The sequence below is a fragment of the Antedon bifida genome, chromosome 1, assembly GCF_963402885.1.
Source record: "Antedon bifida chromosome 1, ecAntBifi1.1, whole genome shotgun sequence".
NCBI classification, from domain to species: Eukaryota; Metazoa; Echinodermata; class Crinoidea; order Comatulida; family Antedonidae; genus Antedon; species Antedon bifida.
In genome coordinates, this window is record NC_136226.1 from 26920490 (window position 1) to 26945819 (window position 25330).

Below are 25330 nucleotides of genomic sequence, written 5' to 3' on the forward strand. Positions count from 1 at the left end.
GTACTCTTGGTAGCATATAGATTTGTATAAATGTTATTTCAGACAAGAAAAATAGTAGCTGAGCATCTCTAAAGCTTGGCTCACACTAGGATGTAAGCTCAACACAAGTAATTTGACCAATCGGAAGTGATGGATTATTCAAACTGTCGCTTGTCATTGGCCAACTTCACTGCATAAAGCTTAAAATCAAATGAATGTTTACTGCAAAATGATATGCATATTATTTTATTCAAACTCATAAATGAGCAAAAATACACTGTAATTTCATTCTATATATGATTATACGATAAAAATCAATGTTGAAATTGCCATTTACCCAGTCATTTTGTTGTTTTCCCCTGTGCAAACATCTAATAAATTATAATTGTGCATTCAAATACAGTATTATAGACTTTGAGGTCCGTATTAAACCTAATGGCTATTATATATATCGGTATTATAAAAATTAATTCTATCAAACACCAAATTATGGATTTACAATATAAAAAACAATCCTGGATTAAACACTAAATGTAGTACATACAAAGTTTACAGAATATTAATTTAAATGTTATATTTGTTAATTCTGTCTATATAAAACAATACATGGATATACATATATTATAGAAAAACTTGTGAACTTAAATTATCAGTAACACACACAAAACAAGTATTTTGTAATTGTAAATAATGAATTAATCATCCTAAATATAAAAACAACACAAAAAATCAAGTTGACGAAATTTTAAATGTTGGGAATGGGAAAAGGTTTCCTTGTAAGAATTCTGATAATGGAATGGTAGACTATATTAAAAATATTTGAAATATAAAAAAACCACTCAAAATCTAATAAAAGTGAAAGATTCTGTCTGTTTTCCACTAGGCAAAGTTCACCAGAATTAAAAGCGTCCTCATGCGAAAATTAATAGATATATCTTTTACTTTTTCTTGGAAGTAGAACATTACACAACCAACCAGAGCTCACTAGGAAATGAGCTGCTGCAAACTTCGGAGCAACCATGGAAATTATAAGTTAATAAAGGGCGACGCAAACTTTCTCTCTGTGAACATTAGATTCGGCCCAATAAATTTGTTTAGTGGAAAACAGGCTCAAGTGTAAAACTGTCTACCCTATCAAACTTTATGTGACAACAAAATATGATGTGCCCATAATAATGAACATCATGATGTCATATCACTACCATATTTAGGAATATCACTACCATTATTTGGGCACACCACAGTTTTGTTGTCAAACTCGCGACGTTTGATGTAGACAAAGTGTAAGGTACGAATTCAAATATATTACTTTTTATAATTACATTTATAAAATGTGGTTGAAATAATTAATAAATGAATACATTAATATAAAAACAAACTATTATTTGAATTATAAACAATCCAGCAGAATTTCGAATAAACCACTGAGGTATTATATAATAGAAAGTCAAGTACATTTAATATATGTATAATGCCATAGGTAATAGATTTATTTAATCAATGTTTGTAAAAGATATTTTAAAAATTAGCTTAAAAACATAATGGTTCTGGACCTTATTAATTCACATTTCAAATGTTTTAAGGTAATTTAAATTAAGGAAACTTTTTTTCTTATTAAACTTAGTGCATGTACTTATCTTGTGCATTGGTATAATTGGTTTTTCATTTTCTTAATTTAATGTGGTCCTATTAAGGTTTACAATGCTCTAGCTAGTTATACAATTTGACACCCATTTTGACAATTGGTCAATTATTTATTCCATACAAACATTTTCATCCAAATTTATTACTGTAGTTGGGAGTAGGAAAGACAGTGGATTATTCTATCTATGTTGCTACTGTAGATTGCCAAATGGGAGCATGAGCCTGGTTACAATATTTTTAGAATTACACCTTACAATATAAAAATAGTGATTGTGCCTTAATACAAGAATGTTTAATAAACTAGATGACATTCTTACCAGTATAATATAAATACATATTAATTAGGGAAAGACTAAAGTTAAAAAAGAAAAGAAAAACAGCTGTTGTCAATTGATTGCAATAAGTCTGTACTACTGTATATATTATAAAAACATGTGACCTAGATAGTAATAATACTATTCACAGCAAAGTGCATAACTATTTAAAAAGTTGTGTCTCTTCAACGATGGGTTATAGGTGGGTGATTGTGCAGAGTTAAGTAATTATTTTTAAATCATGCTTCAAAATCCAGTCAGGGGCTCCTAGTTTGTTTGGTAGCAGTCTCTGTATTGCATACTAAAATAATTTATTTCATTTTCTTTATAAAATATTATATATATTTTTTGTCCAAATTTCAGCTGCAACTTTCATGAATGAAACCACTGAAAAATGGTCATAAATTTGTCAACCTATGTAAAAATCTGTTTGAGTCTGTTGAGAAGGCTCTTATATCGATTTTTCCACTCGCTAAAGGCTATTTCACACTGAACACTGTTATACATGTCAAGCAAGACAGGTTTGACCCGACGAACAATTTCACTGTGAACTTTAAATTGAATAAATATGTAAGCGATTCTTAAACTTCAATGTGATGAATTCTGAACTCACAAAGGCGTCATGTGTGAAGAATGAGCTAGAGTGGCTCCATGGTCACTTTTTCAAGCTTCATGCGACACACTTCGGTTCGCTCAGTGTGTACTGACCTTAGCAAACAAAACTTCTTGTGACAAATTTAAATTCCTGCCCTTAAACCATCATAAATTAGTTAAACATTACAAATCATACAATCAACTGTACCCACACACCTTTATGCTAATTATAATACACAGTATTATTTTATAAACCGCCATTAAATGGTAATGACTTTGTTGCTTTTCTCTCTCCCATCCTGAGAGCTGTCTCAAGTCGAACATTAGCCATTGCACCTGTCTTTACTGCACACATAAGCTGTAAGAATCAGTTGAAAAATGTTCAATAAAACGAAAAGAAATACCTACAATACTGCGTAATGACTAACATCAAAGATAAGCAACATTGGATCAGATAGAGAACTTGGATGGGATGCCGTCTGGAATGTCACATGCTTTATAGACTATTCAGAGTGATATGGTGTATTGACTATCATCTGAGAAGCATGGGTTCAAGCTATATAGATTGTATCCATAGGGTAAGATTCTTTACTCTTATTGCCTCGTCCTTCAGATGAGATGTAAATGCATCTTGTTTTACATACAGTACATGTTAAAGAACTTGGTACACTAAACTAAACTGAAAGAGATCTAGTTCACCTTGGGAGGAAGAACAATAATCTATAAAAATAGTATCACTATCATACTTATTTGACCTCCTTTCACACTTCTTTGTTTTTTTTAAAAGTACAAGTATCTCTATATATTTTTTTTAAATTAGTTTGATTACCCTATTGTTTATTACTATGATACCTGTTATCATTGTTTCACATAACTTGTATTATTTTTGAAGTGTGAAAAATTGAATAAAAAAAAGAAAGAAAAAAAGAAGTATATAAAATTCTGTAGTAATGTTACCTGTAGAAATTCATCCAGTTCAATCTTGCCATTCTTGTTACAATCTACCTCCTGAAGCATTTCCCTGAGCTGGTCCTCTTGAACGGTTTCTCCAATGCTCTAAACAGAACCAAAATGTACACGGAAAATGTTGAGATTTAACTCTTAGTACTATACTATTGAATCATAATAGTTTAATACAAATACGTCATATACTTCATAGCTGGCAATTATCAAAGAGACATAATTCCAAATAATAGTTATTATTACTGGGCTCTTGGTGGAACAGTCTTTGACTGAAGAGGTCCCCAGTATAAAGAAGGAATAAAAAAAATGACAAAAACAGCCTCAAATATCAGTATCGTATCATATATTTTATCAGTGAGATTGTAAATGTTTTTGTATGGAAGAAATTTATAGATGTGGAGAAATACTTTAATGTTAGGTGCTACATGGTCCCGGAGTTGACCCCTATTGACCTCCGATAAGGAAAAGAGTAAGCGTACCTCTAAATAATTCCTAACATCAATTGCAGTGATGAAGCCCTTCTTAGATTGGTCGAGCAACTGAAATCGTTTCCTATACTTTTCAATTTCTGGTTTGCTGAAGTTTAACGGAACTTTCAATAGGGACACATGACAGGATAGTCCCATTTCATTGCACAAAAATGTTTTAGTTTTCTTTAGTTCTTCCTGCAAAAACATAAAAAACAAAATTATCAAATTACATTCTTGACCAAAATATTTTGTATTCTTCTATTCTTTATTTCACTATAATATCAGAGAAAATATAGAATAAAAAACAGATTTGTAATAGCCTAATATTATTATAAGTGTTATTTTTTGGTCCTATTGCTATTAGTTCATAATGTAAAATATATATAAAAAAAGATCTTGTTCCCCTTATAACCATAATAGCCATATTTCAAATGATCACATTTTGAGATTTTATTCTATAGCTATACGAGCTTCCCATGTAAAACTTTGGTTTTTATAAAATCTTTTAAAAAAAACACCACATACCTCTTTTTTTGCTTTGTTCCATTTGAGTTCCTCGGCCATGATGTCAACTATCCTTGGCAAGGCTTCTTCAGCTGCTTGTACATTCAGAAATCCTAGTCTCAATCTGCGTCCAATAACATCTACCGCACTCCTAGCGTACTCTCTACAAGCGTATGTTACCTAATTATTAAAAATCCTTCATTTTAGTACAGAATAATATGAAGAAAAAAAATGTATTAAAAATTAAATTTCACACTCGCCTATCCTTCATCATAAGGAATTAATTAAAACATGATCACCTTCTATATTAGGTAGTAATATAATAATGTTGATGGTTGTGACATAATGCAATGGTTGTAGCATACCAACTAAAACGCTAAGACTATAAACTTAACAAACATAAAAATGTCGCAATTACAGATTTTAGTAAATATTTTTATGGCAAAAAGATGATTTAACCCAGGATGTCAGTTGGAATGGCAAATCCATTTTGAATCTTAAATTAAATGATCAATCTCTCAATGTCCTGCTCCAATAAAGGCTATTAATACATGTTATGTAACTATCACTATTATTATATTATGTTTTTACTTTTTGTAGACAAAAAAAAACGATCAGTATTTCTTTAAATAGATGTACAGTATTGTTCTCCAAAAACATAACAAATTGAAGATTAATAAAATCAGATTTTTTATAGGCTATTTTGCAGTTTCAATAAAGTTAATCACTCAGTCAGTAATAAATTAATTATTAAAAAAAGACAAAAAGACAAGAGAGTAAAAATGTAACCAAAGACCCATTGGCTGACAACCAATTTGATTATTTTTTGCTTGAAATTAGTTTTTCAGAAAAAAAATTATTTTTCAAAATTATTTTTTTTAGGTGGACAATATACAGTGTATCTTTAAAAGCTACAATAAACACCAATAAACCAAATCTTACCTCAGCTTCAATATAAGGAAACTCCTCCATGATCCTGACACCAACCACTGGCCATCGGCGCCCAGTCAGGTTGGCGATGCGAGCTACTTCCACAGCTTTATCACCATAGGTATTGGCAAGATTTTGGGCCACCTGTTCAAAGCATGTGATATTAAAAGATGGTTACAGGTTTTTTCATCCAAAATTAAAGCTTACTGTATTGTTATTTTTATTATATACTGTATTAAGTAGAGTGGCCGAGAGGCAAGATAAAGGTTACCGTAAAGATAGCCACAATATTAACACAGCTAGCCATAGTTCTGGAGCTAAACAAGTATTCTTGGATCTAGGCTTAGGACTAGTGTACATAATTATATGGCTTATATGAAGTTAAAAAGAAAACAAGAAAAGAGAAGATGCTACTTGGTGTTATGGTCTATTTTAGTTTCCGTCTTTTATCACTGTGATGTGTGGCTAACAGTGCAATCACTTTGTTACAAAACAATGGAAGAGATTAACTATGCCAAAGGCCACTCTGTTAGGTAGCATTTGCGATCTGGATAGCCTATCTTGATTGGCCAAGAAGACAAATCGAGCTATCGGATCGGAATTCTCACACAGGCTGCTAGTGTGTACCAGTTCTCACCAAAATGTATGGGTAATCATTTTCTGTATCGCATCCTGTGTTTGTCGAAACATTAATCACAGATTGTCAGTAATAAAAATATCATATTTTATAACGATAAATAATAAATATTTATAATAAATATATTTATTTTAATGCATTGATTTATTATAAATTAAAGTATTCACTTGCCTCACTGTCCAAACCAAAATCTTGAACCAGTCTTATAAACATGTTAGGTGTCCATCCTGCAGCACCTTCTAGAAGCAATCCATCGGTCAAGCTATCATTTTTAGGTTGAAGTTGGCATGACTTGACCGCTGCATCCACAGCATCTTTAGCCATTGCTCTATAAGTTGTCCATTTTCCACCTAAATATGTAACATTATTGATCTCAATATTACAAAGAAGTTACTGCTAAGTATCTTCAATATAGGTTTTACTCAATAGGATGGAGTTTTGGTTTTGCAACAATAACACTAGAGCTCTTTTCTCACAGGCGTATTTTATGCCCTTTATTGTTATTGTATATTTTTTGGTAGAAATGGTTTGATATGAATTTTATTATCAACTCATTGATTAATAATTTAGGTATCGAAACTGTACTACCTACCTGCAATTGTAACAAGATTAGTGTCGCTGACCTCTATCACATGGTTTCGTGCTAAAGACTCTGTGTTCTTTGAGTTAGGATTCTTAACAAGAGGTCTAATACCAGACCAGGCTGCCAACACATCTCCTCGTCGAACTAAAAATTAAAATCACAAAAATACATTTATAATGGTATTAAAATAGTAGGACTGCAAAAATATGGTACAAAGTTGATCAAAAGTGCTGTTCACACAAAACCATGCACCATTTATAGGGCTGGGAGTATGGGATGGAGAAGTATACTAAGAAACTGCCTGTCACATTTTCATCCTAAAACTAACCAACCCAACACCTTAAGCCTGTTTTCGACTAGGAACATTTATTCGCACAAATCAAAAGCAACCATCTTTCAAATCCCCTTCTGCAACAAATTTTAATCTTGAGTATTTCACTTCAGTGAATTTAGTAGTTTCTACTTTTTGACAAGTGAAAATTGAACAACCAATCAAAGGTCAGGAAATTAGTTGTTGATCACTCATGCAAATCAAATAGCTCAGCAAAAATGAAAATCGCAACTATTCAGTCTTGGTTGTGGAAAAGATAACATTTTTTTCACATGAATAAATTCACCTAGTGGAAAACAGGATTAAAACTGCAAAAACTGATAGAGCACTTGGATGGGTCAAATAAAAGCCTAGTGAGTCTTATATGCAGTAAATTAATCCACATCCTCTCTTGTATATCCTGAAAGCACGATCTAACCTGCAATATCTGGACTTAGATAATTCTTAATCTCTTTCAAAATGAATTGAATATCGTCTTCAGTTGGAGCTGGATGCTCTGTTACTTCACAAGCGCTGTCTGTTGTGCCAGCAATTGTGGATTTCTGCCACGGAAGGAAGAAGATCACTCTGCCATCGCTGGTTGATGGATCAAGAAGACCCATGGCAGCAGGACTACAAAGAGAAAGGTGTATGGTTAAGATTTTTATGCCTTGTGACGTCGTCAAGGATCTATTAAAACAATGTTTAAATAATTTTTGTTGGTTATTTATTATGTTACTACCTAAAGTCTTCTTGGATAAGGACTTAAAACTGGTGGTCCAGTGTACACAACTGGCTGGTGTGCACTCTAAAAAAAAAAACAATTTCCATTCCATTCCATCCAGCCCTGTTGTGGACAGAAGAATAGGTGCCATTAGGTGGCAGCACACGAAGGGACCCTTATGGGAGAAGTTATTGCATATGCCGTCCACACATGTGCGCAATTTAGCCCAGTTAGGCTGCAAGTCACACATTTACTTATAATTATAGGGTTTTTTTTAAACTGACAATTACCTACCTGTAGTAATCTGGTAAAACAATGTGTATTCCTGCACTAGGCTGGCAGATCTTGGTCTTCTGAGGATCATCCATCAGACGGATATTATCTGTGCAAGGACCTGTGGCATTGATGACACACTTAGCCAGCACTGTAAACTCCTTACCTTTGTCAATAAAAAATATTAGAGGTGTAAAGAGGGTAGAATATGTTGTCAGTTACACATTTCTCAAATAAAAAGGAATAATCGTAATACAGGAAAAACTATGTTCAAATTGGCTATTAAGAAAATGTATCAATTTAAAACAGAATCAATTGATCAGTTTTGTTGATTTTGTGCAACAATATGAAATCTTGCTACCAAAAACTACTACTGGGTCAAAATATAAAGTAAAAATCATTCATGCATACAATTTCATTTAAACAAGACCTTCACGCAAATAGGCAGGCCAAGGTAAATAAATATTATTATTTTTGATAGCAAAAGGATTGCCGTTTAATTAACATGGTATTTTTATTTAACAATTTTATTATTTCTTTATACTGGGTAGTCTCTTTAGTCAAAGACTGTTTACCCAGTGGGCCTAGTTATGATAAGTGACTGTGTGCGACAGTGTCTGTGTATACACCGGGGTAACCCCCTACTTGTTTCGAAAGACAAGGTTCTTCAAAGTGCACATGAGCTAGATGTGTACACTGGAAATACGGTTTATAGTTCTTATCCGAAAAGACTCGTTCTACCAACAGGACCATGGAGCTAGTGAGCCTCAAAACCTTGCCGATGTTATGGTTACGGTTCCACTGTCTTGTGGTCACTCACCCCCAAGCCAAAATAAATATATTTTTGTTAGACCTTATTCCACATTTACTACAATATCACCTGCAAACCAACAATGAATGTATGAGCTATGTAAGTTGTTTTACATCATCAATAAATAATATCATTATGCTAACCTGTGTATCGATCCTTGACCAAAGCGCCACGAACCACCAGCTTGCCATTCTCATCCTTCTTCTTAATCAGTTCTTTCACTTCTGTATGGTTAGTAATTGTGGCACCCATCCTAGCCGCTGTCATGGCAATAGCCAAGTTCATACGAGCATCATTATGAGCTCCTAAAGAAATAAAACTTGAACAGTAATGCATGCTTTCTTAGGTAAGTTATAGCTTAGAACTAAAAGATCATAAGATTGAATCTAAGCAAGAAATTTATGTATATGTATTTTTTAGGGCTTTTAATAAAACAATCATTATTTTTATTATATAATAAAAAAAGAAGAAGGTGAATTTCACAAAAAGAGAAAACAAAAATTACCATCATAGTAGACAATAGCGCCAACAAGTTTTTCCTTTTTAAGCATAGGGAATAATTCAAGAGCTCTTGTTTTTGACAGGTAGTAACTAGACTGCAAATTTTGCCTTCCAGCAACAAAGTCATACATCTTGATACCTGCCCAAAAGTAGGGCACCTGCCACCATCTGGGGGTTAAAAATAGGTCAATTAAATTAGGCCTTTTTTTTTCTTTTCCACATGTAAGTGTGGTTCCCACTAGCGACGCAAAGTGATGTATTGCATAATCAAAAGTGGGAACAGATGATGCATTGCAGAATTGATTTCACAATTATTGGAAGGCCATTTGCTTACGTTGCGTATATTGCGTTACGTTGCATCGCTAGTGGGAACCAAGCTTTAGAGGCCTGAAGCCATTTAGAGGCCTGTCAATTTACCACACATTAACACTAAAATGAACTCTATTGTAGGATACTTTTTGTGTGTAATCCATTTGGTACTCAGAACGGTAGTCATGTGATTGTCTAGTAGCCATTTCAACCAATCATGTTCTTGTACATTATAGGCTATGTAATACAATATAATTACCTATAAACTGGAAGCATAATGGGCAGTTGATAAGACAGGTGTGGAGCTATGTCCAAAAGATTTGCTCTTTCATGAAGGGCCTCTTTCACCAAACGATACTGAAAGACAAAAACATGCTCAGATTTATAGTTTTGTTTAATAGTTTCTTGTATTTGTGAAAACTTACACATTGACTCCTAATGTATTATAGATGAAGGAGTTTCTTGGGAGTTTTTCAATAGTGATGCAATTTTTCTTTTTCTAGCTACAGTTATTAGAGTTTTGATATGGATGAAATAATTCAGAAATAAAAGAATTATAATTGACATAAAGTAAAAAAGCTATATGAATGTGTTTGTAAAGATTTTATAGCCAAATAAGAATAATTAAAATAAGAATAAATAAAAAAAGCAATATAAATAAATTTTTATGAAACTAGAGCGCATTAAACATAATTATAGTGATGCCTTAAATACTCAGCCACTTGACACGCAAAAACTTACCTAATAAATACTTAAATATACATACATTAAAACCCCTATAAAGAGGACACATTTGAGACACAGAAAATTGTTACAATTGAGATTGTCTGTATTGTTGAATTGAAATATTTTATTTGTACTGGGTAACCTCTTCAGTCAAAGACTGGTCTCCCAGAGGGCCCCAGTTATGATCAGTGGCTGTGATGTACAGTACTAGTACACTGGGCAACACCCTACTCATCTCAAAAGATGTACTAGGTTCTTTAAAGTGCACATGAGCTAGTTGTGTACACTGGACCTACGGTTTATAGTCCTTATCCGAGAAGACTCATTCTACCACCAGAGCCATGGCGCGAGTGAGCCTCGAATCCTTGCCGATGTTATGTCTACATAATTATGGTTCCATTGTCTTAACCGCTCGGCCACTCACTCGTGTTAAAACATATATTGGCCATTGTTTGTTTCATGGAAAGTGTCCCCTACATCAGGGTGTCCACTGAATAGGGTGTCTCAAAGGAGGGGTTCAATTATACTGTACCTGTTCATAATCTAAACCCATAATAGCCTTTTGTAAGTATCGTACACCACCATGTATTAGCTTGGTGCTTCTGCTACTAGTTCCTGATGAAAAATCATACTTTTCCACAAGAGCTGTCTTTAAACCTATCAAAAATGTTAAAATCAACATTTGTAAATGTATAATGGGGGAATAACCTGCAACTTGCAGCCCACTGGGCTGAATTGCGCACGGGCTGAATTGCGCACAGGTGTGGACAAAATTTAAATCAACGAAAATATATTTAAATATCTAATGGACCGTGTGTGGCCAAAAGGTTTTGAAACCTTTTGATGGGTTGAAAAGATACCTGAGTCTGAATTTTGAGATTATTATTAAATCTAGTGGCGACACAAAAGTCCAGCCACCTTTCCCAGCCTGGATCGGTGCCTGAATATCTACATACTTGATAACTGACCATTCATTCCTTAGGGTAGGGTACTCATCTTTTCTTTGAATAACTTTACATTAGGTACAGAGATCTCATCTAGTAGTGAATTCCATTCATCCACAACACGATTTGCAAAAAAACTGTTTCCCAACATCTTCCTGAATTGACCTATCAAACCTTTATATCTCCATAAAAATGACTCACCTCTGGTTGCGGAATCCAAGGCAACTCCAGATCCAGTGGCGCCCCCACCAATCACTAAGACATCGTACTCGTGGGTTTGTTGAAGTGCCTGTACTTGTTGTTCACGTGTCGGCAGTTGGTTCTGATTGTTAGCATCACGTAGCTCAGCTGCTATAACGTGCGTTAATCGTTGCTGAATTAAAAATAATAATGTGTATTTAGTGGAAAAACCTAAATAGAAAAGTAAAATTGCTCTCAAGGTCAGCGGCATAATGCAGAAAAAAATTCCCCTGGTTTTAGCACTCCAAAGAACCTTCCAACGCTTGGTAGTGGGGCTGCTCGTGTTCTGGGCCTCTTAAGGCTCTGGGCTAATGGGTTTAGCCAGTAAGCGCTCATAGCCATTACACCACTGATAGAGGTGTACTGTGCAGATAGGTTTTTAAAAATTATTTTGTTTATTTTTAAATTACTGTATACAATAGAGCCCCTCCAATTCAGGGAACTTAACAAGGGGTAATATATGTATTAATACTACGGCCAACACTTATTTAAGAGACACCTTTACTTAGAGGATACATTGTTGGTTCCCAAAGGTGTAGCCTAAAAACCAAGGCTGGCTTAATTTAATTTTTTTTAAATTTGCTTTATGCATTCATATTCTTGTAATTGTTATAAAAAGTTGAATGGGGAGAATATTAGTTAAGTGTTACACCATCAGGCCTGTTGAAGATGTTTCTTACTCGATTCAATTCTTGCTTTGAACTTCGCAGAAGAACATAAGTTGCTGTTGCTGCTCCACCACCTACGAGTAGACCACCAACGGCAAGGCGTTTTATATTCCGGTATGCCATTCTTTACTATGGAAAACAATTTTTATTTATTAAATCAACAATCAGCTTTGATTTGATATGAATTTTCCATCTTGATACAAAAGGTGTAGGCCTAGCAGGTATGTGAGTTAAAATAAAGTTTTAGTTAATTTATTATCATGCAATATAACCTTCTTCATTTTGTCACAATCTTTATTTATTCTTTCCATAGCATTATTTTTTCTGTCAATTATCTTGATCAATTTCATCTAGCTATCAATTTTTCAGAGTGTATTTATTATGGCCAGGAATCGATGTAATAAAGCTGTTCATGGTGCACTATTTAAAGAAATCACGTTTATCATATCTTCTCACAACCAGCTATTAAACTTTCAAGTCATACTTCATCATAAGACAATGAAATTATTCTTCATTAATTTGCATAATAAATAATTTTTTTTTTTTTAATTTCGACAATCAAACTAGACTAGGAAGGAGTTCTAGCCTATACAGTAGGCCTCCTATAGCTAGGCATTAATTAAACATTGGACGAAAATAACCAACTTAATATAGGCATAGGCTAGGCCTATTATTATTAATATTACCTTAGCTAATTTCAAAATGTTCATATTGATTATCATATATCATGATATAGGCCTATTAAAATAAAAGTTAAAAGTATATACTTTGACAGTGCGTCACCTAGGCCTAGCCTAATAGGCCTAGGTAGGGTAGAGATCTCCCCTATAGTATGGTAGGCCTACCCTTCCTAGTACTCTAGATAGGCTAGACCTACAGTACTACTAGTCCAAGAGCATTAGGGTTTGACCGGGAAATTTCTGGTAACAAGCTAATTTTTTCAGGAAAGGTCGAGAACTATGATTGGAACATCATACTAAAAGTCCTGAAAAATCCTCCTTGTGCTCTCCGAGAAATCCAAGATGGCGTCCAAAATGGCTGCCATTTTAAATTGGTCTATAACTTTGTAACCGCTTGTCGTAGAGTATTGATTTTGGTGTCAAATAGTTCACAATATATACATTCCTATTTGCTCTAACAGAAAATTTTGTCAAAAAATGGCCGATACTACAGTTTCTGGCAGTTTGACCTTTGACCTGGTCTTATCATATCTCGGTAATGGCTTGTCATAGAGAATTAAGATTAGGCCCAAATTGTTCAGAACATGCATATTTTTATTTGGTGTAATGAAATATTTTATCCCAAAATGACCGGAAGTAAGGTTATTGACCTCTTATTGACCTATTCATATCTCTTTACCGTATCTCAAGAAATATTTGTCGTAGAGCATTACTTTTGGTGTCATATTGTTTGGAACATATACATTTCTATTTAGTCTAATACAACAGTTTGCCCTCAAATGCTCGGAAGTAAATTAATTTATTGAAAACTTAAAAAATCAAAGAGCTACATAGGCAGACGATATGAATACTGTAGAAAAAATCTAAATCAAAGTTTTGACTCTGCCTTAAAACATGTTTTGGGCATAGCACATCATCAGGTAAAGTTACAAAAAGAAAATATCAAGTCAATAACTTACAAAGAATAACTGTCATTGGCTAATCAAAGTTGGTTAAGTAAACAAAAAAATGGGTTATTCATTTTATTGGGTAGTTGAAGCATGGAGGTATAATTATTTTATACCTCCATGGTTGAAGAGTGTTTTGTTATTTTCAACAGTAACCTTGAGGCTAAATTTTACTGTAAAGGTATGAACTATACAAGAAAAAACCAAAATAATCATTTATTTAACTTCGATAGAACAAAGAATATCATGGGACACGTTAATTGAAATTCTCATACTAGTTATGGGTGAAAAGTTATTGCTACAAAATGTCACCTATATGTAGATGTCATGAATACATTTTAAATGCGTTATTCGTCTGTAACTCGCATTACAGTACATACGCGAATTAGTGCTTTTGTTGAAATCACGTTGTTATTTTTATTATTTATTATAGAAATTATGATAATTATTTTTGTTCAGAAAAGTAGAAATTTTATGTAATTTAGGAAATGTATAGACTTTATGATACTGTGAGTGTGAGAATGAAATGTTCAGGTCATATACATTTCGCATGGAAATGCTCAATTGGCAGGGAACACTATGTACATGGCATATATTATACTCCGGATTGTCAAAAACTTAATGTTAAAGACCATTTTATTTGTAAAAATAATGCATTTTGAAACATGAAACCAGGTCATTCCTTGTTTTAAAAGAGAATGCACTATTGAATGTTCTCTAACGTCATAACGTCATAACTTTTGGGCAAACATGCAACAACACCCATACAGATAAACATGATGATAATGATGTGAAAGAAGCAACAAACACCAAGATGTTGAAGATGCAACATCAGAGGATGAATGACTGTAACAGAATGCTGCTGATCAATGTTGAAGTGATTTAAAGACCCTTATTTTGCATATTTTCAATATTTAATAAATCATATATAGGGCATATGGCGATACTTTTTTCATCTTTAAACAGTTAAATATGTAACTGGGGGACTAGCTCAAATGGTAGAGCTCTCACTTAGCATGTGAGAGGTACCGGGATCATTGCCCGGGTATTCCAATCTATTTTTCATAGATTTCAGCAAAGACCAAATAAAATCTGAATCTGGAAAAGAAAGTCTATGCATGCCGAGTAAAGAGCGTATGACGTGAAATACCTAGGGTATATTCTCTTTTTATCATAAATAAGCCATACAACGAACATTTAAAGCAAGGAATGTTTCAAAATGCATTATTTTTACAAAGTCAACAAGGCCATATACATGGCTGCAGTCGCGTGCGTAAATTTGAGTTATTGTTTACTGACCGACCGACCGACCAACTGACCGAAATTGCTGAAAATGTTTAAAAATGTTTACATTTTTAAAAACATTTCCTTCAAGTATTAAATAATATCCAGTGTCAAAATAACGAAAAAATATGAATATGAGTTAGTGTTTACCAACTGACCGACTAACCGAAATTGCTGAAAATGTAAAAAAATTTGTAAAAACATTTATATTTGCCTCCAAGTATTAATATCCAGTGTCAAAATAACGAAAAAATATGAATGTGAGTTAGTGTTTACCGACCGACATAGTGAGCAATAGAGTCGCGTTTGCACGCAACTCAAAATTGCATATAAATGGTCGGATATGTGCTGTGTACATAGGTATTTGCCAATTGTCTTTTGTTTACTTAACCAATTTGTAATTTATTGACTTTATATTTTCTTTTTGTAACAATTCACTTTACCTGATGATGTGCAATGCCCAAAACATGTTTTAAGGCAGAGTTAAAACTTTGATTTAGATTTTTTCTACAGTATTCATATCCTCTGCCTATGTAGCTCTTTGTTTTTTAAAGTTTTCAATAAATTAACTTACTTCCGAGCATTTGAGGGCAAACTGTTGTATTAGACTAAATAGAAATGTATATGTTCCAAACAATATGACACCAAAAGTATGCTCTACGACAAATATTTCTTGAGATACGGTAAAGAGATATGAATAGGTCAATAAGAGGTCAATAACCTCACTTCCGGTCATTTTCGGATAAAATATTTTATTACACCAAATAAAAATATGCATGTTCTGAACAATTTGGGCCTAATCTTAATTCTCTATGACAAGCCATTACCGAGATATGATAAGACCAGGTCAAAGGTCAAACTGCCAGAAACTGTAGTAGTGGCCATTTTTTGACAAAATTTTCTGTTAGAGCAAATAGGAATGTATATATTGTGAACTATTTGACACCAAAATCGATACTCTACGATAAGCGGTTACAAAGTTATAGACCAATTTAAAATGGCAGCCGTTTTGGACGCCATCTTGGATTTCTCGGAGAGCACAAGGAGGATTTTTCAGGACTTTTAGTATGATGTTCCAATCATAGTTCTCGACCTTTCCCGAAAAAATTAGCTTGTTACCAGAAATTTCCGGGTCTGCCTATACTTATGAACTAATGCTCTTGGACTATACTAGATAGGGCTAGGCTAGGCCTAGGCCTAGGCTAGGCCTATAACAATACGTCTAGCCCCCTAGCTAGGGTAATTCGTAGCTGGGCCCTATCCCTATGAGTCTCAGTCTGAAACACCTGAGCAGGCCTTTCTTACATAATATATTATTTAGTCTGATCAATTAATCCCATAATAATTACCAGCACTGTAATACTGTGAATAGGCCTAGGCTAGACTAGAGAGAAAACTACAGTATCCAGGGCAGGGCCGCCGATGACTATCTGTTAATAATAATTGTGTGCTGCCGAGTGTGTCGAGGAGATACCGCCGAGAACTCTCCGTCATTTTTACATTGCGAGCACTGTCACGGAAGTACGTCATACCATGTGAAATCATGTATGCTGGCCCTCATTCGGCTGTGTAATCTTCTACGTCCTTGCGTTGCGTCCTCGTGGGAACCAAGCTTTATTATTCACCAGTCCACAACGGTATTATAGTTGCCTACCAAAGCAATAAAAGATAGGCCTAGGCTAAATAGGCCTACTCTAACATTAAGCAAAAACATGAGTACTACTGTATATAGGCCTATTACTATAGGCTATTATAGAAATTTAAAGTCAGTCAAACAACAAGTGACTTGTGAACTGCTTCATTAGTTAAATTCTCCATGTTCCAACAATCTTTAAAAAACAGATAAATATTATTAATATTGGAAAAATTATCACATTTTTAACTTCCTTAACGTAACTTAAATCTATACTGAAACCTACTTATATAAGGTGGCTTCCCCCTTTATAATCATTACATTTAAGCTTTACCAGGGAAGAGTTAAATTTAACTCTTCTCTGGTTTTACATTATATATTACTTTAGTTCTTTCGTCATTTAATAATAAATACATTTTCCATCCAGTTTGGTGGTTGTTTTCTTTGTTCTGGACTCTGTTGACACAAATGGTGATACTAGCTATGCCCTTCTCCTTTGTGTTGTATTATACAATTCAATTAATTTAATGTTTACATTATTCTTTTAAATGTGCGCATGTATGTACATTACACTACTGTACATCGCCGTATCGTTGCGCCCTTGTACGATTTTTGCGGCACGTCTACACACAAAACAACTAATTACCATTAACGTAAAAAAAAAAATTAAAGATGGAAATCATTTAGATTGTTGGACTTCAGTCTTTAGTATTTTGTTAGTCCGTCAATTCTCCATTTTCTCGCTGACAATGGTCCTAGATGTTTATTTATGTAATTTACTGAATCTTCTCGTAATTGTGTCCATTTCGAGTTTTAAATTACAACAAAAGAAAATGACAATTTACAACTCAATGGTACTTTATTTATAATAAAGCAACTAAAGTAGGTATAATAACGTAACAGACCTAGCCATACGCTAACAATTTAACAAGAATAAAAACATACATTTATTGAGAAAATAAACAATAAAGATTTTCTTGTTTATTTAGACACTTTAAGCTTCTTTAATAGTTTAGGCATGCAGTAGAAAGTCTAATTCAAATGGTCGATTCTCCACGGTCATGTATCCAAAACCACCTAAAAAAAAAGTTAATATTAATCATTCATCATCATCACGACGCTTGGAATCATTGATTTTTTACTCTTAGTAGGCCAAATAGGCCAAGAGCCCGTAATATATGATTTCACCTCATATCACCCAGGAGGTTTGACCCTTTAAAGTTGTTAATACTATCAAACAACATTCCAAAATCGGTAAAAACATAGTAGTACTTATCACATACCAAAAAGTCAGACACTGACAAAATACCAGGTTATAAAGTTCCTGTCAGAACCTCTCACAGTTCCATTCCTTTCTACCCCGGCACACCTCCTCCACCACCCCACGTGCCTTCAATTTCATTACGGCTTTACACAATATTTGTTCGTGTTTAATAACATACAATTTACCCTTTTCAACCCCTAGAATGTCTATACGGAATTTTCTTAATAATTGTCTTTCTATAATTTGTTTATAGAAAGATTCTTTGCAAATGAGTTTGTGCAGGTGTAGTGAAGATGGTATTGTTAGTCATTCTCGGTCAACAATTTTCCGGACGGGAACCTAGCAGCTTCCCGCTTTTAGTTTGCAAAAGTAATCTCGAAAAGAAGCCCATCCAAAAAAAAAACTAAAAAAAGAAGGAGCACATAAATATATTCTGTATCCACTCAGTAACGAACTATGTTTTTATGTTTTAGGAAGGGGATATCTTTGAGGTGGTCTGACATAACCTTTCCGCCCGGATATTTTGTCAGTTTTTGTTTTGTTATGCATTGACACGTAGGCGACACTATGTGCACTAAGTACAAACTTTGGTCTATGGGTAAGATTGGGCAAAATCAACGTGTTAGGCATAAGATAACTTTAAAGTAGTCTGACAAGACCTTTCTGATGGGATATTTTTATATGTCAATTTTTATTTTTTTGCTATACATCGATTACACACTATGTTTTTTTTAAAATTAATTTTGGTTCAAGGATAAGGGGTGAAATTAACATGCTTGGGAAGAGGTGACATTTTTGTTTGTTTGTTATGTATTGAAACTACAAATAATTAATTGAAATGTAAACAATTACGGTATAGAAAGATAATTATTAAGAAATTCCGTATAGAAAGGTTGAAAAGGGTAGATTGTATGATGTTAAACAGAAACATAGGCCTATATTGTGTAAAACCGTAATGCAATTGAATAAGGCACGTGAGGTGGGGGAGGTGTGCCGAGGTAGAAGGGAAGTTTTAGACTTGTTATGTGATGACGTACAATATGTTTTTACCGATTTTGATATGGATAACCGTCGGTTAAAATTAGGGTCATTTTAAGGGGTCTGACCTATCCGACCTGATATTTTGTCAGTTTGTTTTTTGTTGTTGTAAAATGTTGGTCAATGGGTGAGATGAGGTGGAATTAACCATTTTTCGGGAGGTTTTCATGGGGGTCTGGAGACTATAGACCCGATCCTCGAGATCAGACTGACAAACCTTTAGGCCTATAATATAATTTTATATTGAAGGCTTTATAAGAAAGCAAATCACCACGACCGATCAAACATAACACTATGTTTTGTCGGCCATCCGGCTCAGTACTGCCATCTGGATTTCCCAGTATAATGAATGTTTGGTAATACAACATCCCATGTGTATCACCTGTATTTCTTAAGCCCCTTTCACACCATATTCTATAACCTAACCCATGATACAGACGAAACATATGATACAAATAAAATGCCATATTACCAAATATTAAGTGATACTGGGCAAGTATTGTAGAATTGGAGATACACAACTGAGAATCAGGGAGGCGGAATTGGTACGGTGCGTTTTTTTAAAACCTACTACTCCTGATGATGGAGAAGCAGTATAGTACGTGCCTATACATAATTTTAAAATACAGACCATATATATTGTCAGTTACTCACATTCCTAATTACTTCTTAGGTTCCTCCACCGTCTTGAAAAAAAAAGACAAGATGATTATACACCAGAATGAAATTGATGTAAGTAATTATCATCTAAATTATTTTATGCAAATTATTAGTTAAAATGTGTAGTTTACACCACGACTTTTTCCGTAGTTTAGTTTCGTAAATTTGGTTTATCATCAGGTAGGCCGATTAGGCAGATAGATTTGATAAATATGACTATGCATACAATATTAATTATGGACTTACTTCAGCGTTTATGCCGTGAGGCGCTGAAACAAAAGAAGAAAAAGAAAACCAATTTAGTTTTGTTTTATTTCAGCACAAACACTTTTTTTGCAATCATGTCTACAAAATGTTTTACTTAGGTCGCTGAGTGTTGATGATGATTAATCACATGCTTCACCGGCATCACATGCAACCAATCTATATATCAACTACTACAACTATTACACTTTTTGATAATAACTAATTTGATAGTGTAGACAGAGCTTTATGTAAATCAAAATGAGTTTGCTTACAGTGTATCTGTATATATCTGTTTGTTTTTCATAATCGGATAACATAAAACCTTAAATGGACTCACAACACTAGTTACAATAAAGAATTATACATTTGAAATAATTTAGTGCGTCTGTGTTTTGATTTTCTAATTTTCTTTAATATTCACGAGCTACAGTTACTCACGTCGTGGACGGATTCTGCCTAGATCTGAAATACATAAGATTTGACAACATTGGAAAATAAATATACTATGTTCCTATTTTTTTAAAAGTATTATTGCACTGAATTTTGTTTTACTGGGAAACACCACGTTTTGAGAACCACTGATTCAAAGATGAATGATCAACACCAGATAATAATTATAAACAACAATTGTATGTATATAGTTATGTTGATTGTGACTATTGTTTATACGTGCGCGCGTGTGTATGTGCGTGGCATGAGGTTGGTGCAAATATAAATCAGCCAGTGCAAATAAGATGACCTATACTAATTTGTGCGCATGCGTGACGTGTCTACAAAACACGACCGATTTAAAATACATCTGATAATCAAATCAGCAACATCATTGCCAGATTATCTATACGGAAAGTTAGCAGAGCAAAATAGGCGCTACAAGGTTTCTTTTCAGGGTCTCCTCGGACATTCTCTTTCTTAAAACCTTGTAATAAACACATTATAACTAGTGTGTATGGTATTAAATACCACATTAAAGTTACACATGGTGCACATGGAGTATGTCCTACTGTATAATAGTTTTATCTTAGTTGCATCATGGAGTAAAGAATTTACTCCATGGTTGCATTACTTAAACAGTTTTATATTTAAATAATATAGGCCTATATGAAATAGTATTATATTTAATTGATTTATTTAAATTTATAAGAGGTTATCAAGAAGGAACACTTTATCTATGATACCAAAGTTTGTATATACTGTACTGAAATCACTGTTTCAATATATTAAATGGCACTTTTTATATACTCTAAAAACTAAATAATCCCATTTCTCTATGTTTTCACAATGAGAGACACTAACTGCTACTTCTTAAATTTTCAATCTTAAACATTCAACTAGTAATTGTCGGGTAGAATTTTTAAAACTATGACTATATCAATTATGATACTTACTTCCAGCGTTTATTCCCGCTGAAACAAAAGAATAAACGAAAACCAATTAATATATTAATTTTTAATTCAGCACAAACACGTTATGTCTCTTCTTATAATGTTTGAGTGTTGGTATTTTTTATAACATGCTTCACCAGATACAGTAAATATATGTAGCTCTGTCTACACTATAAACTTTATGTGACCATATCAACACAATGATGTCATACTACTACCATATTGGGGCACATTACTACCATATTTGTGCACATCACACTTTTTGATAATAACTAATTTGATAGTGTAGACAGAGCTTTATGTAAATCAAAATTAGTTTGCTTACAGTTTATCTGTATATATATGTGTTTGTTTTTCATAATCGGATAACATAAAACCTGAAATGGACTCACAACACTAGTTACAATAAAGAATTATACATTTGAAATAATTTAGTGCGTCTGTGTTTTGATTTCCTAATTTTCTTTGATATTCACGAGCTACAGTTACTCACGTGATAGACCTCGACGGATTCTGCCTAGATCTGAAATACATAACATTTGACAACATTGGAAGATAAATAATTATACTATGTTCCTATTTTTTTAAAGTATTATTGCACTGAACTTTGTTTTACTGGGAAACACCACGTTTTGAGAACCACTGATTCAAAGATGAATGATCAACACCAGATAATAATTTTAAACAACAATTGTATGTATATAGTTATGTTGATTGTGACTATTGTTTATACGTGCGCGCGTGTGTATGTGCGTGGCATGAGGATGGTGCAAATCATACCAAAACAGTTTTGAAAAATGTTCTACCATAACTCTGTTGATACTGTAAATAAAACCTGATTTACGGGCGGTATTACGTCAGAGACAATAAACTGAACATGCAGTTTCCTGTATCATAAAAAGTGTATGCGATTACCATAAGAAGTAATATACTCTAAAATAATATGGATTAATATTAGTCCCGTAAGAAAATATTTAATAAAGTAAATATAATTGATAACATGCGTCGCTGACCCGACCATGAAAGAGTCCTACATGGTCAATGAATTGGCTGAACAATCGTGTAATTTAATAGTAAAGTTAAATATACATTCTGCTTACTTTCATCTTCCAGGCACCCTTCTATATCTGCAGCTAAAAAAAAAGTAGGTGAAGTGTTGAAATGTTCGGAAAACAAATTATACAGTACACGAATAAATAAGTTTCTTTCTACTAAAGTTTGTCATACAGTTGGAAAGGTCAGAAGAATCTACCGACTTTACATTAAATAACTTAACTTAAACAAGAAACATTTGATACATTTTTAGTAGGCCTACAAGATATCTAATGAAAAAGAATAAATTGTATTTTGTCAAGTCTTTCATACATTAAATTTGCTGTTTAACAATACCATATTTGGACATGTCACTACCACTATTGATAGTGTACAGAGTTTTACACAGCAACTTGTTAATATATTTAAAATGTTTTTGCTGATGGTATTCGTATGCAATATTTACTATGTCCATTGCCAGCTTACTAACATTATTGAAGACAGTAGCTGTAAAATCATTTATTTGCAAATTTTCCACAATAGTTTAAAATTTTTTACATAAACTTTATCTCCATTATGTTTCAATCTAGTAATTAAAGAAGCGAATTGCAAAAAGAAACATTTATTACAATAAAAAAACTAATCATAAGAATAAATTTAAGGCATAAACACAAGCAGAGCAAAAGGGTACACCTACACCGTTCGCCGCATTGTCCGTAAGCAGGTTGCAATAAGGATACAGCCAAAACCACGAAGACCAATGCTTGCAAACTCCTGTAAAATAAATATTCGTTTGTTTAAAATGTTGCTCAACAGAACTGTTTATTGTCAAAACATGGAGGTAAATGTTATACCTCCATTGTCAAAATGAGTAAAACAAATCGGCAACAATGTATGGCAATTTTCTCGTAACGTGTCTTTCGATGAGGACATTGTTATAGTTTGTTAACCTAAGCAAACTATGAGTTTTGTAACAGAAGTTTTCCAAGTTAGATATTGTAGATCATTTTACTGAAATTTAAGCCTAATCTACACTAGCAAATATTTGTTTGGAACTGTTTAGAGAAGTTAGTAATTCCTGTCGAGACTGGATCGCTATAATTTTGTCTGACTAGAGGACCATAAAGCACCCAACGAATATTGATTTGCTGAGATCTGGCCTAATTTATGAAAACTAGCTTTCTACAGTTTACTGAAGTTTATCAACTGGTACACTAGCTTTTTGTTGCCAAACTCTGAGTTTACAAACTAATGTTTGCCAGTGTAGACTGATTAAAATTGCCAGTTCATTAACATTACTGTACAGTACTTACTGTTTTGTTGCCATGCTGATATCAAGCTTCAATATCTATGTTGGTGTATTGATGAACTGTAATCATCTAATCCGATACACTGATGACGTTGTATAAATAGTGTTGAAAGGTAATTAATTAATTTACGGCTGTTACTTAAAATTGACTTCAATTGAAACGAATAACAAATATTTTTTAATATTTTCATATTATATTATGGTAATACATGTTCTATTGTTGCCAAATTTATTTACGGCTGATATTTAAAATTTACTTTCACTTATAAAAAGAATTATAAACAAATGTTTTTAATTTCAATGAACATTTTCATATTATGGTAATTATACATGATCTATTGTTATCATTATTGTCAAATTTATATATATATATAATAATTTCTATATATCATTCAAGAAATTTATTATTATATTTATGTAAAGTTTTGAAATCATGTTAAACAATGGTAATCAAATTAGTATTTTAATTGAAAAAATGAAAATTGAAAATCAATGAACTAATTACTTTATTTAAATGTACATGAATTAGCTAAGCCTATGCTTATTATGTTATATTTTGTATAAAATAAGCAAACTAAATTTGATATGCACCTGTTCTTTCACACCGTATTGTTACGTAAGTATGGTACACTACAGTTTTTGTATTATACGCACTTTGACTTATCTTTGCATTTTTCAAAGTAAAACATATTTCTGATTTTCTTATTAAAAACATTATGGCCTTTAATTATAATACTTTATTCATTTTGTCCATACTTTCTCTCATAATAATCACATTAATTGATACGCTTGAAATTTCGGCCCATCTTTTTTTAAAAATAAATTACGTCTGTGGACATATTACCATTTATTTCCATAAATCGACTTTGTGATTTTTAATTCTTATTGTTAAGCTATTCATATAAATAAAACACTATTTTCACTATGTGAAATAAAATGTGTTCGGTAAAATTTCCATTAATAGATTATCGTTTAAATAACAGCGCAACTGATTCCAATTACAAAAACAAATTGATAATGTTAATTAATACTTTTCTATCTGTAATTTAAATTAGGTGAATATATCCACATGTTGAAATAGCAACGTGTAATTTGTAAGTTAATAATTTACGACAGTGTTTTTCTTATATCATAATGCTGATTAAAATGTAAGTAGGCTTACACATTGTTGATAAAATCTGATACCCACGCAACACAATGACGTACACTTAACGCAAGCGAGTTCACCAATAATTCATTGTTTGTGATTGTGTCAACTCTCTTACGTTGCTTTTGGTCATTTTATTTTGGTCGTTATTTTCTCCATGTTTTAATCCTTATAATTTTGGTAAATTCTAGGTCTTTCATACTTCTTTTACAGAAGATTTTCGTTGTTCGTGGTTGTAATTTTATGTTATTCTGACTCGGTTTTTGGTCAAAATTTTAGGAAGTATGTTTCTTTTGGATACTTCTATTGTACCGTGAACTAATATTCAGCATGTTGCAGGTGTTGTAATACAATATTATCACTATCTTCGTTTATTCTTTCAAATAAGTAAGAAAAAACACTGTACCATAATACTATATAAAGATAAAGATATAAACACATATTAGTTTCCTATAGGCCTATTTAATTTATCGAGCATGCATTGAACTTTCGGAAATGGAAGATTGAACAGATGTAGTATTTGCCTTAGGTTGGTATAGATTTCCATGTATGTTTCATGTGAATGGGTATGTGTGACAATTCAT

At 32.9% G+C, this 25330-nt stretch overlaps 1 protein-coding gene and 1 long non-coding RNA gene across 3 annotated transcripts; both read right to left on the bottom strand.

The window, feature by feature from the left end:
* Positions 1-193: 193 nt before the first annotated feature.
* Positions 194-16521, bottom strand: LOC144848226 (glycerol-3-phosphate dehydrogenase, mitochondrial-like). Its single transcript, XM_078704943.1, has 16 exons — positions 16385-16521; positions 12137-12253; positions 11418-11589; positions 10805-10929; positions 9806-9903; positions 9242-9405; positions 8880-9041; positions 7947-8091; positions 7368-7561; positions 6628-6762; positions 6207-6385; positions 5411-5542; positions 4490-4648; positions 3974-4159; positions 3489-3587; positions 194-2889 (listed from the first exon to the last, which is right to left on the bottom strand). The coding sequence occupies exons 2-16, from the start codon at positions 12245-12247 to the stop codon at positions 2779-2781; spliced, it is 2172 nt and encodes a 723-aa protein (XP_078561069.1). The 5' UTR covers positions 12248-12253; positions 16385-16521; the 3' UTR covers positions 194-2778.
* Positions 16522-17514: 993 nt separating this feature from the next.
* LOC144853043 (uncharacterized) lies at positions 17515-23678 on the bottom strand. 2 transcript variants are annotated; one of them, XR_013614384.1, is made up of 9 exons: positions 23604-23678; positions 22988-23064; positions 22359-22391; positions 21752-21781; positions 21262-21279; positions 20315-20338; positions 19877-19899; positions 19625-19656; positions 17515-17745 (listed from the first exon to the last, which is right to left on the bottom strand). It is a non-coding gene; the product is annotated as an uncharacterized LOC144853043 (long non-coding RNA). The 2 variants fall into 2 exon arrangements; XR_013614385.1 differs by lacking the exon at positions 20315-20338.
* Between the last annotated feature and the right edge of the window lie 1652 nt (positions 23679-25330).